Raw genomic sequence first — 17,849 nt, 5'->3', positions numbered from 1 at the left:
AATAGTAATATACAATGTACAGGTGATTAAACTGGGTATGAAATATACAAATGAGTACTACTGAGTCATAGTGCTAATCAGATGTATGTACAGAGTTGTAGTATTATTATGTACAGTGATGCGTTGCTCATGGGACGGGGTCGCAAGCCGTGCAACCAAAGTTGTGAGAAGAAGCACACAGGAGCACACAGGAAGCACACAGGAATGCGCTGCACTCAACTGACATGTCCTTAACGTGTCTTTAACGTGTCTTTAATGTGTCTAATGTACACAGGATACCACGTGTCTTTAATGTGTCTTTAACATGTCTTTAATGTGTCTAATGTACACAGGACACCGTGTCTTTAACGCGTCTTTAATGTGTCTTTAATGTGTCTAATGTACACAGGACACCACGTGTATTTAACGTGTCTTTAACATGTCTTTAATGTGTCTAATGTACACAGGACACCGTGTCCTTAACGTGTCTTTAACGCGTCTTTAATGTACACAGGACACCATGTGTATTTACCCTTGTGTCTTTAATGTGTCTTTAATGTACACAGGACACCACATGTCCTTAACATAGGGCTGGGCGATATGGCCAAAAATGATATCGCGATAACGATATTGATAACAATAAGAAAAATATCGATACAAAAAAATATCAAATATATAAAAAAGAAAAAAGAATTTTATTTTTTTATTTTTGAACAACAGATGTATGTTTCTTTTGCAGCTGGCTTCTCTGCTGGCTGTGGCTCCAGGGGAGTTGAACAGTTCTGGCTCTGCTAGTTTCTTTTCTATCTTTTGGCGCTTTTTTGTTGGACAAACCACCGCACATGTGCACCGTGACTCATGACTGGAGTCTAGTTCTGCTAGCACACATAGCCTACTGTGTACAGACGGTTTCAAACTGTATTTTAAATTAGAAAGCAAACAAAATAAAAGAGAAAAATAAATCTCAATTTGGTCAGTATTGTCATTTGGACAAGCAAAGCCATTACTTTAAGTTGCAGGCAAGAAAGACAAGTATGTCCACTGTCTCTGGTTTTAAAACTGCCCTGTTGCAGGTCAGAAAAAAAATCGATATTTTTTTTCCGATATTTTTTTTCTTTTTGATATCGATTATTAAATTATATCGCAATAATTATCATTATCGTTATATTGCCCAGCCCTACCTTAACGTGTCTTTAGCGTGTCTTTAATGTACACAGGACACCACATGTCTTTAACGCGTCGTGTTGTTGTCAGTCAGTGAGAGCCGGGCGGCTCGGCGCTGTGGTGGGCTCGTCAGGTACACCTGTGTATGTAAGGATGATTTATACCAGTGGTTCTCAACTGGTCTAGCCTCGGGACCCAACATTTTCCTTAGTCATTAAGTCGCGACCCAAATTTTTTAACCACTATGATTTATAAAAAAATTTAAATAATTTCAGTAATACTCAATCTTTCATGCACTGTTAAAAACACAAAATAAACACAAAAAAGTGCAACAAAAGTGCAACTAGGGCCAAAAAACGAAATAAAATAATAATAAATAATTGCTTCTTAGCAGATTTCTTAGCTTAACATAACAGACCTAAGTTTGGGGGAACTAATGGGATAACTGGGGTTGCAACAAAAGTGCAACTAGGGCTACAAACCCAATGAAATAAAATAATAATAATAAATAATTATGCTTCTTAGCAGACTTCTTAGCTTAACATAACAGACCTACAGTAAGTTTGGGGGAACTAATAGGATAACTGGGGTTGCAACAAAAGTGCAACTAGGGCTAAAAACATAATGAAATAAAATAATAATAATAATAATAATAATAATAATAATAATAATAATAATAATAATAATAATAATAATAATAATAATAATAATAAATAATATATCCTTCTTAGCAGACTTCTTAGCTTAACATCCCAGGGAACTAATGGGATAACTGGGGCTGTTGTTTGCTCCTGACAAGAGTCTCAAAGTCTGGGGTGATGGTAGACAAAGCAACTCTGAGGTCGTGCTCAATGTCCAATCTGTTCCTCTGCTTTGTCTTCAGCTGGACCAGAGCTGAGAAGCCACTTTCACAAAGATAGGTAGTAAAAAAAAAAATATATCTTAAATTCTTTTATTTTTATTTTTTTACACTCACATCCGCGACCCACTCAAAATGGCCCCGCGACCCACTTTTGGGTCGCGACCCACCAGTTGAGAAACACTGATTTATACAATCTATATTCAGGCATTCCTACTATATCTGTACCTTACCTACTCTTACTAGTTACACTGCTGGCCAGTATGACTTACCATACTGTCTTTATACGTGTATCGCTGTACATATTAATACTACAACTCTGTAGTACATACATCTGATGAGCACTATTACTTAGTATATATTTTTTACCCAGTGTAATCACCTATACATTGTATATTACTATTGCACTTTACAACAATGCACAATTGGAGGTGGGATTCCCCCTCTCCAGGACATTTATAACAAGCGTTGCAGGGCCAAGGCTAAGATAATAACCAAAGACTCTAGTCACCCAAACAAAATGGTAAATGGCTGCTTTTTTATATAGTGCTTTTCTCCAATGCGCTTTCCAATTTGTTACTCACATATTACCCATTCACTCACAGATTCACACACACATTCACACACCGACGGCGGAGGCAACCATGCAAGGTGCTGCTCATCGGGAGCAATTAGGGGTTAAGTGTCTTGTTCAAGGACACATCGACACGCTGCCCGGGAGGAGCGGGAATCGAACCGGGAACCTCTGGATTGCCAGACGACTGCTCTACCTCCTGAGCCACTGCCTCTTTGAACTGCTGCTGTCAGGCAAGCACTACTGGAGTCTCATGGCCAGTACAGAGAGACTCAGAAGGAGCTTCTATCCCCAGGCTCAATGACACTATGTAACAACTTTAACTTTTTTGAATTTGTTTTTTGAATTAGGGGTAGGTTGCTCTATAAGCCTTCGGCTTCAAACCTATCATTTTCGTTTGTTTATTTGTGAAAATGTTCGAAAAATTCTTTGTTTATTTATTTGTAAACATTTGAAATAAAATAATTCATTCATTCATTAATTCATTCATTCATCTCTACACTCACTGCACACACATCCACATGTACACACTCACTTTAAACAAACACTCACATTAACACTCACTTTAGACACTTTAACACTACATTATATGTATCTATTATTAAAGAGATTTGCACTACATTCATACCTCATTTGCATTTGCACCTTACCCTAAGTTTTGTACCTTATTTCTGCATTGTACCTCACTGTTACCCATTTTACTCTGTATTGTATATATGTATATTGAATATTCCTCTTTACTTACTTTTTACTTACTCTTACTTACTTTTTTTACTTACTTTTTTTTACTGTATGAATCACACTCTCAGGGGCTCATACAGAAACAAGCATTTCATTGTAAAATATCTGTATTTTATTGTGACAAATAATAAAGAAAGTTTAACTATTTCCACTCTGGTTGGATGCCAAACTTATTTCCGTTGTACTGTATTTGTGCTGCATGATGACAATACATTAGAATCTAATCTAATATAATAGTGTGGATGATGGTATAGTGACGGTACACATTCAGATGTGGTCTGCCATCCAGCCTCATCAATCAGTCAGTCAGTCAGTCAGTCATTTAATGAAACACTGGTCTTGGCCTTGGCTGGTTTGTTAAAGCTTTTGTGTTGAATTGCATATCTGTGTGTGAAATGTGCTACATGAACGAGGCTGGTCTTGATTGATTGATGGCCAGGAAATGTCAGCGGGCTTATTGAGACTTGCCTCTGCTTTATTCTCTAGTGTGTGTGTGTGTGTGTGTGTGTACACGACAGACAGACCTCATTCACTATTGTGTTAAAGGTGGTGAAGTGTTGATTGGCGTGGGGGAGGGGCTGTCTGCAGTGGGGGAGGGGCCGTGTGCTGTGGGGGAGGGGTCGTCTGCAGTCTCATACAGCCGGCCATGTAGAGGTCTGGTTAGGAGTTTCGCCTGATTGGCTTCCATAATGAAGGGGGACATATCATGTAGGCTAACCTTGTGTGTGTCCTAGTCTCTAGTCCACCTCTCTAGTCATGTTTACTTAATGTCTGCCAGTGGGGGCAATTCATCCTCTTACTTAATGTTACATGTTATGATGTAAGTGTTATATTTCATGGTCACAATGTAAGTTATTTGTGGACCTCAGGAAGAATAGCTACTGCAATGCTGAGGCTAATTGGGGATCCTAATAAACTAAACTAGACTAGACTAAGCTAAACTAGTTCAGGAGCAGTCGCGGACTGGGACCATAATTCCTACCGGGAATTTGACTCAGCCAGGCCAGGCCATACCCATACCCACCCACCCCCCCTGGGAAAAAAACTGTTTTGTATCTTGCTGCGTTGTATCACGTGGTGGCACTGTAGAGGCTGTATACACTAGTATAAATGCGACCTTCAGCACCATGGACAGTGACGCTGTCACAAAACGGACCATACAAGTTGTATACACTACACCAAAGTGTAGAATAACTACTTTCCAAATAATGGATTGTCCAAATGTCGGGTTATAATACGAAAGTGTCCTTTTTATAGAAGTTTACCGGTGCAGTTACATTACATTTCTCTACTTCACTGGCACTCTCTGTGATCTAGTCGATTCATTATAGTATCACTCACCCTCGTGCTGCTGCCATCAGTTCAACATAATGGTTCCTTACATCTCCGCGGCTTCAATATCAGCATCCAAATCATCCATCAGACTTATAGCTGTTCTATTTCACGGTCAGGTTCCAACAAACTGTCTTCTTTAACTCCCAGCAGTACATCCAATAAAGTGATCAAGTGATCAACATCCGGAGTTTCCACGTCAATTTCAATGTCCATCTGATTCAAAACTCTTGTAGTAACACCTCTGATTGCGCCCTGCTTTCATCTCATTCTTTCAATTTTAGTCCGACGTTCGTCTTCACCCATTCTAGAGCTATCCAAAACCTTCATATCTCCCGGGTTTCGGCAGTTGATCTCATCATGATTTAAATTAATAGGCTTGTTTTGAGATTGGCGACTGGCGAGGCCTGCGCAGGCGCTGGGTTGTGAATAACAAGTTAACTCATTCCTGCCTGCTTGCCTGAACTTATATATGCACAAATAGAAACATGTATACCGACCTGGCCTGCTTCGGAGTTCAGTGGCCTGACTGCGGGCACAAACAAAACAAATTTAAAAATAAAAAAGGCATTTGCCAGTCTGCCAGGCCACCGGGAAAACTCCCGGTGCTCCCGATGGACAGTCCGCTAGTGTTCAGGAGTGTGACCAGTTCACACTGGAATCTGAAATTGGCCATATTTAAAAACAATATTATGTGAACAGGATCTGAGCAATAATTCAGAATTGAGCACTAAGGCCTGCAGCGTGACTGATACGGAAAATGAAAACAACATTGAGCACACACAAAAATCAACACCACTGCTAGTATCAGGGTCTGTAGCTCAACACTACTCTGCTAGTCAAACCGTTATTTATTCTCAAAAAGACAATTGAGGTCACCCTCATATTTTCAATGTTGTCGAGACTTTACAGACATTTCAATGTACACATTTCTACAATATAACAATAATAATAACTATCTATATCAGACCTGGGCATTGTACGGCCCGCGGGATGATTCTGGCCGGCCCGCGAAAGATTACATGATAATAAAAAAAAGAATAAAAAAAAAAAGTTTTTAATATATATATATATTTTTTTTTACTTTTTTCTTTTCATGTCAACGTTCACACGCACAATATACGCTTACCTAGGATTTGACTTGATTCAACAACAAAGCAGTCGGGGCAAGCCGAAAACGGTTGAAAGTGTGGTTATTTGAAGTTTAGATTTTTTTTTCACAACTGAGGTAGGTAGATAAAAAATTTTGAAACTAAAGTACAGAAAAAGGGTACCGTTGGGTACCGGTATCGATTTACAGGTACCGGTACCGTATCGGTTCAAATGTGAACGGTACCCATCCCTACTGAACACACAACTGCAGAGCAAGGGCATTTTTGCTCATGAAATGCATAGCCATGTGAAAGCCTTCATGACAAAGTTGCAATTAATTTCAAGGCAACTAGGCAGCAACAATCTCAAACACATGAAAACCCTGAAAGAAGTCAAACCATCAGCTGATCACCGGCACAGGTACTCATCCATGTTGGGAGCACTGCATGATGAATTTTCAAGGCGTTTTCAAGATTTCAAAAAGGTTGAGGATGAAATGCAGCTGGTTTCCTCTCCCTTTACCTGCAGTGTTGATAGTTGTTCAGCTTGAACTCATTGACCTGCAGTCTGATTCACTACTGAAAGAGCACTTTAAGTCAGCATCACTGCTAGAGTTCTACTCTGCTCTCAAGGAGGAGAACTTTCCAAACATGAGGAGAAATGCTCAGAAGATGTTGGTTCTCTTTGGATCCACCTACATATGTGAACAGACATTCTCAATCATGACGTTTACCAAGTCCAGGTACAGATCCTCTCTCACTGATGAACATCTGGCAGCTGTTCTTCGCATCTCCACCTCAGACATGCAACCTGACTTTGATGGACTTGTTAAAGCTCAACAGAGACTGGATTTCTCACACTGAATGAAAAAAAAGACCTGAAGAACACTAAAATGTGGAAATATAACAAGTGAAATGGGACACTTGATATTTTTTTTTCTTTTTTTTGCACAGTTCTGAAAACATTAAATGTTTAATATAGGCATGTAAAGTAAAAAAGGCTACAAAACTGGGACACTTTTCTTTACACAGTTCAGTGACATGTCTTGTTTATTTTTGCTATAAGATGATGTGATGTCTTTAGAAAGCTAAGAAAATCCTTGTTTCAATAGTATATGAAACTCAAAATGCCCTTTGTTATTAATGTTTCACATTTTGTTTATCATTTTGGAAATAAATTCTATTTGAATAAATGATACTTTTGAAAGCTAACCTCGCCTTTTAATTGCCAAATAATAACATACACTCTTACCAGGGGTCAAAACAATGCCATTTACTGCTTTTTATATAGAAATAAAATGTATATTATGCATAATTGAGTTTGGAATTTTGGCCCGGCCCTCCAACATATTTTCAGTTGCTCATTCGGCCCCCTGGGAAAAATAATTGCCCACCCCTGATCTATATAGTACTTTTTTTCCACACATGGACCGCAGTCCAGAGTGCCCCACAGCAATTAGTATAAAATTAACATAGGCATAAAATCAGCACACAATTGACAGAATAAAAAACAATGCATAAATTGCAGACATAAGAATAGGTATAAAAGACAATAAAAGTAGTGCAATGTAAACGTGCAGACTTAAGAATAGGCATAAAATAAGTACAATGTCGCTCGAAGGCATGTGAACCCCCCCCCACCCGGAATAGTCAGTCCCCCAAACACCCCACACATCAATCCCTACCAGATCACCATCCAAGGCAGTATCAGGGTCTGTAGCTCATCATCGCTCTGTTAGTATCAGGGTCTGTCTGTCTGTATTTGGGTAATAAAGGGTCTCCAAATTTTATTTACAATGTGTAGTTCTGGTAGTTTAACCTGCTGTATTGTCGCAGTGAAAGGGTTAACCCTTTGGTAGTGTGGTAGTGAAAGGGTTATTAACCTTCTGTATTGTCACAGTGAAAGGGTTAACCCTTTGGTAGTGTGGTAGTGAAAGGGTTAACCTTCTGTATTGTCACAGTGAAAGGGTTAACCCGTTGGTAGTGTGGTAGTGAAAGGGTTAACCTTCTGTATTGTCACAGTGAAAGGGTTAACCCTTTGGTAGTGTGCTAGTGAAAGGGTTACATTCAGACCTCAGTAGCCTCTTCATTACAAGCTACATATTTCACTAGACATGTTTCCTGATTCCTCCTCAACAGCTGCTCTCTGTCCACTCCTTCCAACACACCCACGGGGATAAGTGAGCCTCTGGCTGCCCTGGTCCGTAAATCAAACACACCCAACAGTTTACTCTGAGTCAGTTCAGTTGTCTATCTGTTTACTTTAGTTTAGTTTGTTACGATGACCGAATAGCTACAGCATTGCAGTAGCTATTCAGTTTCAATGTATTTGTTAGAGAGGGACAATTAAAGGACTAGTACACACAGAGACATAATACTGACATCATAACACATAACATTACAAGTAAACATGACAAAGCACTAGTACACACACATACATAATACTAACATCATAACACATAACATTACAAGTAAACATGACAAAGGACTAGTACACACACATACATAATACTAACATCATAACACATAACATTACAAGTAAACACGACAACAGACTAGTACACACATCCACAGACATAATACTAACATCATAACACATAACAGTACAAGTAAACACCACAAAGGACTAGTACACACAGAGACATAATACTTACATCATAACACATAACATTACAAGTAAACATGACAAAGGACTAGTACACACACACAGATACATAATACTGACATCATAACATACTGTATACCATTACAAGTAAACATGACAAAGGACTAGTACACACACAAGACATAATACTTACATCATAACATAACATTACAAGTAAACATGACAAAGGACTAGTACACACACACACACACACACACACACACACACACACACACACACACACACACACACACACACACACACACACACACACACAGACATAATACTGACATATAACAGCTGTTATATACATGCAGTCCATCCACCATGCTGTTGTCTTGTCTCCTGCTCATGTCATTCTATCATGGATCCTGTGAAACACATTCTAGACAGTCTAGGTATCTGACTGAATCCCAGTTACTGAGCAGACTGTAGCTGTGTTGGTCATGCTGGGCCAGCCATATGGAGGTCTCTCTCTCTCTCTCTCTCTCCTCTCTCTCTCCTCTCTCCTCTCTCTCTCTCTCTCTCCTCTCTATCTCTCTCTCTCTCTCTCTCTCTCTCTCTCTCTCTCTCTCTCTCTCTCTCTCTCTCTCTCTCTCTCTCTCAATATCACACCTATTAACAACACCATATGTTGTTGGGGTGACAGTGTTTCAGGAGGTAGAGCGGTCGTCTGGTAATCGGAAATCGATTCTGTGTTTTCCTTTTTAAAAATGGATTTGTAATTACTATTCTGAAAAAAATATCTCTTTCAGTTCATTTTGTTTCTTCTGCATCTCATATCCTTGTTTGTTTCCTTGTTAAAGTCTACCAGGTAGGTTTTGTGACGCGGGACGACAGTGTCTCAGGAGGTAGAGCGCTCGTCTGGTAATCAGAAGGTAAAAAATAAACAAACTGACAATAATACCTTCCGTCAATATATAAGATAAGAGTTCTTGTGAGGCGCTAGAGGGAGAGTTCTCATGAGGCGCTAGAGGGAGAGTTCTCGTGAGGCGCTAGAGGGAGAGTTCTCATGAGGCGGTAGAGGGAGAGTTCTCATGAGGCGCTAGAGGGAGAGTTCTCATGAGGCGGTAGAGGGAGAGTTCTCATGAGGCGGTAGAGGGAGAGTTCTCATGAGGTGGTAGAGGGAGAGTTCTCGTGAGGCGGTAGAGGGAGAGTTCTCGTGAGGCGGTAGAGGGAGAGTTCTCGTGAGGCGGTAGAGGGAGAGTTCTCATGAGGCGGTAGAGGGAGAGTTCTCATGAGGCACTAGAGGGAGAGTTCTCATCATCAGCGACGTCCTGTAAATGCAGATAAACTCTTTTTTAAGGGACCACAATTTCCTGTGGTTAGCCGGTGTGTGAATCTGCATGTTTTTGTGTGTGCATGCGCGCGCTGTGGCTCAACAACCTATAAGACACACAGCCTCTCAACAACCTATAAGACACACAGCCTCTCAACAACATATAAGACACACAGCCTCTCAACAACCTATAATACACACAGCCTCTCAACAACATATAAGACACACAGCCTCTCAACAACCTATAAGACACACAGCCTCTCAACTAGGGCTGGGCGATATGACGATATTATATAAATATCGGGTACAGTTCATTAACGATACACTTTTTAAACGTATCGTGGATATCGTGATGTTTTGCCCAAGAGGCTTGTGTCGCGTCAATCTGGTCCACACGTTGACACTTTTGAACAGCGCCGCCCCACACACACACTACTGCACCAAAAGTTACTACTTATGATAACAAAGGCATTCGTTTTGTACGTTATAGCGTTATATAGTTATACTTTCAATAACATCAGCATATTTACATAGCAACGTCCGAGGTCGACCTAGATATAGCAAGCATTAGTCGTTCATATCTCAGCCCGTGCTGACTCAGTTGTGCCCATTCTGCGGTCTGTTAATAAAGTTTTCAATCAGACAGATGTATGGAAAGGCTTTTATTATAACATCCGTTGCAGTAAAATCATTATGCCTCCAGTCGTTTAGTCATTCTGCGGAGCTAAAAGCTAAACGTCGACCGTGGCGAGCTACCGCTGCCATTGTTGTTGTCATTGAGCTCTCCAATGGCGGAAGTAAAAAATGAATACGCGCTTGCCGATTGGTGCTAAGAACAGCAGGGCGGGTGCAAGCGGTGTGACGTAATTGGCAGACGCGACTGTCAATCAAAATGATTCCGTTTGCCGTCTGAATTAATGAAAACGTTATTAACAGATTGCAGCATGGGTACAATACAGTACAGCTCAATACAACAACAGTCAACAGTGGACTGGAGGATGCAGACCAGAGAAAGACCTTCGTCTTGTTTACATCAGGGTCCCCCATTTTCAATTCATCATATTTCATATCTAAATCATATAATATCTCATTGCTAAATATATGCAATATATAATCTAATAATCCAATAATCTAAATCTAATATATAATATAAAAATGCTAACTGCATGGGTATTTTATTTTGTCTTTAATGTTAGCTTGCAAACTCAAATACTGTCTTGGTAAGCCTCATAATGAATTGTTTGGGGAAAAAAAGAAAAACATTGTGATGCGTATCGTGTATCGCCGAAAGGTCAGAAAATATCGTGATATCATATTTAGGCCATATCGCCCAGCCCTACTCTCAACAACATAAGACACACAGCCTCTCAACAACCTATAATACACACAGCCTCTCAACAACATATAAGACACACAGCCTCTCAACAACCTATAATACACACAGCCTCTCAACAACCTAAGACACACAGCCTCTCAACAAGCTAAGACACACAGCCTCTCAACAACCTATAATACACACAGCCTCTCAACAACATATAAGACACACAGCCTCTCAACAACATATAAGACACACAGCCTCTCAACAACATATAAGACACACAGCCTCTCAACAACCTAAGACACACAGCCTCTCAACAACCTATAATACACACAGCCTCTCAACAACCTATAATACACACAGCCTCTCAACAACCTATAATACACACAGCCTCTCAACAACATATAAGACACACAGCCTCTCGACAACCTAAGACACACAGCCTCTCAACAACCTATAAGACACTCAGGGCTAGATCCACAAAGAATGGATTGCATGGTGCTAGTTGCACCCTACTTACAATTCATTATGAATTGAAAATGGGGGACCCTGATGTAAACAAGATGAAAGTCATTCTCTGGTCTGCATCCCCTTAACACATTGTCTGCCACGCAGTTTGCCCATCTTATACCACTCTCTGCCAGTGCTGTAACCCTATGGAGTCGCTCACCTTCTTTGCAGGGCTATAACTTTTTAAATATTATAGCTATATCGACATTACTATGGCCCATTCAACATCGGGTATCTATCGTTCCGGATGTGAGAACGTTATATTTTTCCATTCATACATTGTCGTGTTAGTACCGTTGTGAATATAAGTATGTTTTTAGAGTGTATAGCAGTAATTCCTAGAACGCGAGTTATAGGCCCCGACGCATATTATACATAATCGATTGGCGTTTCGTTCCTATACATGCTATATTAAAAAATTCAAATGCATATGATCGCTATACATTATGCTCCATCATGCGTGAAGGAAAGGGGGGGGGGGGGTCGTTTATGATTCCTTGATTGTGAGTAACTGCTTTCTTTAGTACGACATCATACGTTGATCGGATGGATTGCAATGAAATAAATGCACAATCGAGCTGCAATTAACGTTAGATTCCTCTTACCTGTGGCCGATGAGTCTGGAGGAAAAAAATTCCAATTGATTTCGAGCTGCTAGATTCATTTTCTGGTTGTACGACGCAATAAACGGCGAAAGCATATTGATTCTTGCGTCTCAAAAGCGATCCAATGCACTCAAGGTGTTTGTCTGGATCCACGTAACAAGATAGCCCTGCCGGAGCTTTTTCCCCGATGCACAGAACGCCACATCCGGTTTAGAGTGGAGTGCAACTCGCCCAAAATCCACCAGGCTCCCGGAGCCTTCCTGGATGAATTATGAATGCCAATAGCGAATAAAGGAAATAACGATCATAAAAACGAGTAAACTCGTTGTTGGCGTTATTAGATTGGCGGGCAATAACGAGTAAACTCGTTTTTGGCGCAGGATGTGTTAACAATTGTGTGTATTGAGCCTTACTGTATTGTACCCATTCTGCAATCTGTTAATACAATTTTCAATCAATAAAATTAGATTGATTGAAACTAGTGATGCACCGATGTGAAAATTGTGGCCGATACTGATAACTGATATTAATATTGCTGTTCTGGCCGATACCGATATTTACTGGTGTCGATATCTCTGTATAGAAAACACATATTTTTTTATGATTTTCTATGATAATCAAATAATGTATTCTGTACTTTTGTAACTTATTTTCAGAAATCACTGATATTTTGAAACTATTTAAGGCCAAAATAAGTACAAAAAGATATATCGGTTCATATCGGCCCTATCTTGATACCGGACCGATACTGATGTGCAAAAAAACTGCCATATCGGCCGATATATCGTGCATCACTAATTGAAACTTTTATTAACAGATTGTAGAATGGGTAGAATACAGTAAGGCTCAATACACACAATTGTTAAGGGGATGCAGACCAGAGAAAGACTTTCGTCTTGTTTACACCAGGGTCCCCCATTTTCAATTCATAATGAATTGTAAGTAGGGTGCAACTAGCACCGTGCAATCCATTCTTTGTGGATCTGGCCCTCAGGCTGCGTCTCAGTCTGCTGCCACTTCAAACACTCAAGTCAAATGTTCTTAACCCTTGTGTGGTGTTCAGTGATGCGTTGCTCATGGGACGGGGTTGCACCCCATGCAACCAAAGTTGTGAGCAGAAGCGCGTGCACGCACATGCACGGATGCACACAGGAATGCGCTGCACTCGACTGACGCGCCAACTCGCAGTACCCACCTGGCTACTTTGCATATCAATAGTCACCTTTTATCACAAAAAATAAATAGCACTTTTATTGATAAATGTGATCTAGCAGAGGTAAATGGTAAATAATAACCATATATTCTGTCTAACTGTATTTGAGATAAAACTAAAACGCAAACACCACACAAGAGTTAATGCACTGAATCATGCGAGAGGAATCCAGCTGTTTCTACTCTCCTCCAGTCAGCTGGTTCAGTTGTTTAGAACCCAGCCTTCACTTACACATATCCACTGTTTCTACTCTCCTCTCCTCAGCTGGTTCAGTTGTTTAGAACCCAGCCTTGATTTACTTACACATTATTCACATTGTTCATTCAAAACACTGCTATTTATATGAGATGTCAGACACTCGTAAACCTTCTCTCTCCAGAGATCCAGCTGGTGAGAGTAGGGTCTGGGAGATCTACATTTACATTTACATTTAGTCATTTAGCTGACGCTTTTATCCAAAGCGACTTACAAGTTCTGTACGACAAGTCATCAGGAAGGGCACAACTCTATCAGCTGAGTAACAATGTTCATCAAAGTGTTGAGTGCTCTCTTCTTTTTTTTTTTTTTTTTTTACTCTTTTTGTATTACAAACAGTACTGTATTTGTAAATCTGGTATGTCATAAATGTATAGATGTAGCAGTACTGTCTATCTGTATGTCATGTATGTCATATATGTTATGATGAATTGAAAATGGGGGACCCTGATGTAAACAAGACGAAAGTCTTTCTCTGGTCTGCATCCCCTTAACAGACCTGTCTCAAACCCTGCCCTCTTTTCTTGATCCTCCAATCACAGCTGTCGCTTACCTCAGACTTCCTCGTACAAACAAAGTTTGTCCGAGGTAAGCGACAGCTGTGATTGGAGGATCAAGAAAAGGGGCAGGGTTTGAGATAGGTCTATTGTGTGTATTGAGCTGTACTGTATTGTACCCATTCTGCAACCTGTTAATACAATTTTCAATCAATCAATCAAACAAGACATACAAAAGATGTATATCACTGTAATTTGTTATTGTCCCCCCCCCAGGGACAATAAAGTCTAAGTCTGAGTCTTCTGTTTTCCAGGTGCGTCATCGAGTGTCTGACCAGGTGATGGCTTTGAAGATGAACAAGCTAAGCAGCAACAGAGCTAACATGCTGAGAGAGGTCCAGCTCATGAACAGACTGTCACATCCCAACATACTAAGGTTGGTAACTAGCTAAACTATTGTTAATATGATAATGATTATATAATCAAGCTAGCAACGGAGCTAATAAGCTGAGAAGGACCCAGATGATGGACAGACTGTCCCATCCTAACATACTCCCCTCTATGAGGAACTAGTCAAGATTAGGAGCACGTTCAGCCATAGATGCATCATCAGGCTCCACAACCGTGGGCATGGACTGCTGGAGAACTAGCGGCTGGAGAACCCGAGAACTGTTAGGACTCTTGTTGGATTGTGGTGGTTTTAAAAGGTCCCGTTTGTAAGTAAGCGAAGATGGCACTCATGTCGACATGATACACAACTATTTTGGACTCTACAGGTTACTTTCTGTAGATCTGCCGCTGTGTGTTAGATATGATGCTGTGTGTTAGTTATGCTGCTGTGTGTTAGATATGACAGATGTTGTGTGTTAGATATGATGCTGTGTGTTAGATATGACAGATGTTGTGTGTTCGATATGACTGATGCTGTGTGTTAGATATGATGCTGTGTGTTAGATATGACAGATGTTGTGTGTTAGATATGATGTTGTGTGTTAGATATGATGCTGTGTGTTAGATATGATGTTGTGTGTTAGATATGACTGATGCTGTGTGTTAGATATGACTGATGCTGTGTGTTAGATATGTGACTGATGTTGTGTGTTAGATATGATGCTGTGTGTTAGATATGACTGATGCTGTGTGTTAGATATGATGATGTGTGTTAGATATGATGCTGTGTGTTAGATATGATGATGTGTGTTAGATATGATGATGTGTGTTAGATATGATGCTGTGTGTTAGATATGATGCTGTGTGTGTTAGATATGATGCTGTGTGTTAGATATGATGATGTGTGTTAGATATGATGCTGTGTGTTAGATATGATGATGTGTGTTAGATATGATGCTGTGTGTTAGATATGATGCTGTGTGTGTTAGATATGATGATGTGTGTTAGATATGATGCTGTGTGTTAGATATGATGCTGTGTGTTAGATATGATGATGTGTGTTAGATATGATGCTGTGTGTTAGATATGATGCTGTGTGTTAGATATGATGCTGTGTGTTAGACATGATGCTGTGTGTTAGATATGATGCTGTGTGTTGGCCAAAAATGATATCATGATAACGATATGATAATGTTATCATATCACTCGCTATCGATAATATAAAGTATTTAAAAAAATAAATGTATTTTTTATTTTTTAAACAACGATGTATGTTTATTTTGCAGCAATTCTTTGTCATTGCCGCCATCTTTAGTGTTACAGCCCCTCACACTCCAGTTCTCAGGCTGCAGCTGGTTTGAAAGCTAAACAGTTTGAAAGCTAAACAGGCTTCTCTGCTGGCTGTGGCTCCAGGGGAGTTGAATAGTTCTGGCTCTGCTAGTTTCTTTTCTATCTTTTGGCACCTTTTTGGTGGACAAACCACCGCACGCACATGTGCACAGTAAATAAATTCACAAGGGAATTCATATAGATTCAATGACAAATGATGCGTTTAAAGGAGTTATTACGATATGAGTCAACATGATATCCTTTTTCTTACAGAAAGTCACTAAAGGTTCCTTAGTCTTAGTGATATGCATCTGTAACGAGTTCTAACACCACTCTACAAACGGCTACCTGTTCCATGCAGGCTCTGTCATCACCACTAGTGCTGCAGCCCACAGATGACGTCTGACGTCAGTGACCACAACTGAGAGGTTCTGGGGACGACAGAAGGCAGTGTTGTGTTGGAAATTCAAGATGTCGGAGAACACATGGCTTTAATACCCATCTACTAACATTGTGTGTGTGTGTGTGTGTGTGTGTGTGTGTTGGGGGGGGACTAGATTCAACTGTACATGACACTGGTATTTTATGGAACAGTTGTTGGCTACATGGCCGTTAAGCCATCAAGTGGTTTAGGATCAAACCAGCCAGTCTTGATATTAAAGGAGCATTTCACCAAAAAACAATAGCTGATTTATTTAGCACATAATCTCACATGTGTTGCACACATTGATTTGGTTTGGCAGTTATTGAGAGTACATTAGTTTGATTTAATAACTTGTTGAAAAGGACTCCGATATGTCCCTTTTTAATAATATTTGATCTTGTTCTCTACTCTGATATTTGTATTATCTATATTTTATTGTCATGGCTATTTCCCCCCTCCCCCGCTATGACGCCTGCATTACCCCAAGCGGATTAATTTTATGTAATCTTACTAAGGTTGGTAACCAGATAAACTAGTATTACTACTTCATATTACTTGTCGTACAAGGCAAGTGGGACAGAGGAGGTAGGGCGGTCGTCTGGTAATCGGAAGGTTCCCGCTTCGATTCAGACTCCACCCGGGCAGTGTGTCGAAGTGTCCGTGAGCAAGACGTTTAACTCCCTAACAACTTCTCCCGATGAGCAAGTCGGCACCTTGCCGTCGGTGTGTGAATGTGAGGCATACGTTGTAAAGTTCTTTGGATAAGGGCGCTATACAAATGCAGTCCATATTAATATAGTGGTGAGCTTCACTGTGTCAAACTAGAAACGGAGCTAATTAATTGTAAAAGGCCTTTATTTCTGCTCTCCATATTCACAGTGTACCAGCTGTGGACTGCCTCTTCAAAGACCTCCTTAACCAACTCTGAATAGGCTTATATTCATTAGTTCACAAATAGGATTATGTGTTTATTTTATGCATCGACAGTTTAGGTAGAACGTGATGTTGGAGCCCCTCACGTTTCACAGAGGTTTTATTGGACTGTGTGACCTTCATTTGAAACCACATTTGGTCTCTCCGTCTCTGCTGCTCTCTCTTATGGTTTATCCACTTATTACCAATTGTATTTAGATTCCCAAGGTTCCCCATTTGATTTAAATTCAATATATATAATGGCAGTGATTGGTTGTAGCGATTCAGGCCTGACAGTGATTGGTTGTAGAGTTTCAGGCCTGACAGTGATTGGTTGTAGAGATTCAGGCCTGCCAGTGATTGGTTGTAGAGATTCAGGCCTGACAGTGATTGGTTGTAGAGATTCAGGCCTGACAGTGATTCGTTGTAGAGATTCAGGCCTGACAGTGATTGGTTGTAGAGATTCAGGCCTGACAGTGATTGGTTGTAGAGATTCAGGCCTGACAGTGATTGGTTGTAGAGATTCAGGCCTGACAGTGATTGGTTGTAGAGATTCAGGCCTGACAGTGATTGGTTGTAGAGATTCAGGCCTGACAGTGATTGGTTGTAGAGATTCAGGCCTGACAGTGATTGGTTGTAGAGATTCAGGCCTGACAGTGATTGGTTGTAGAGATTCAGGCCTGACAGTGATTGGTTGTAGAGATTCAGGCCTGACAGTGATTGGTTGTAGAGA

General features: G+C 40.3%; 1 protein-coding gene across 1 annotated transcript in view; it reads left to right on the top strand.

The window, feature by feature from the left end:
* Positions 1 to 17,849, top strand: part of tesk2 (testis associated actin remodelling kinase 2) — a gene marked incomplete at its 3' end in the record, with an annotated part of 150,954 nt that overhangs the window by 56,415 nt on the left and 76,690 nt on the right. Inside the window, exon 4 of the mRNA XM_084327638.1 lies at positions 14,376 to 14,497. Coding sequence (XP_084183764.1) covers positions 14,376 to 14,497 — 122 coding nt within the window. The remainder of the gene's footprint in view (positions 1 to 14,375; positions 14,498 to 17,849) is intronic.

This window comes from Notolepis coatsorum (assembly GCF_963971535.1).
Source record: "Notolepis coatsorum genome assembly, chromosome: 13".
Taxonomy (NCBI): Eukaryota; Metazoa; Chordata; class Actinopteri; order Aulopiformes; family Paralepididae; genus Notolepis; species Notolepis coatsorum.
The sequence above is the reverse complement of the archived record's forward strand: the minus strand, read 5'-3'. Positions and strand labels throughout refer to the sequence as shown.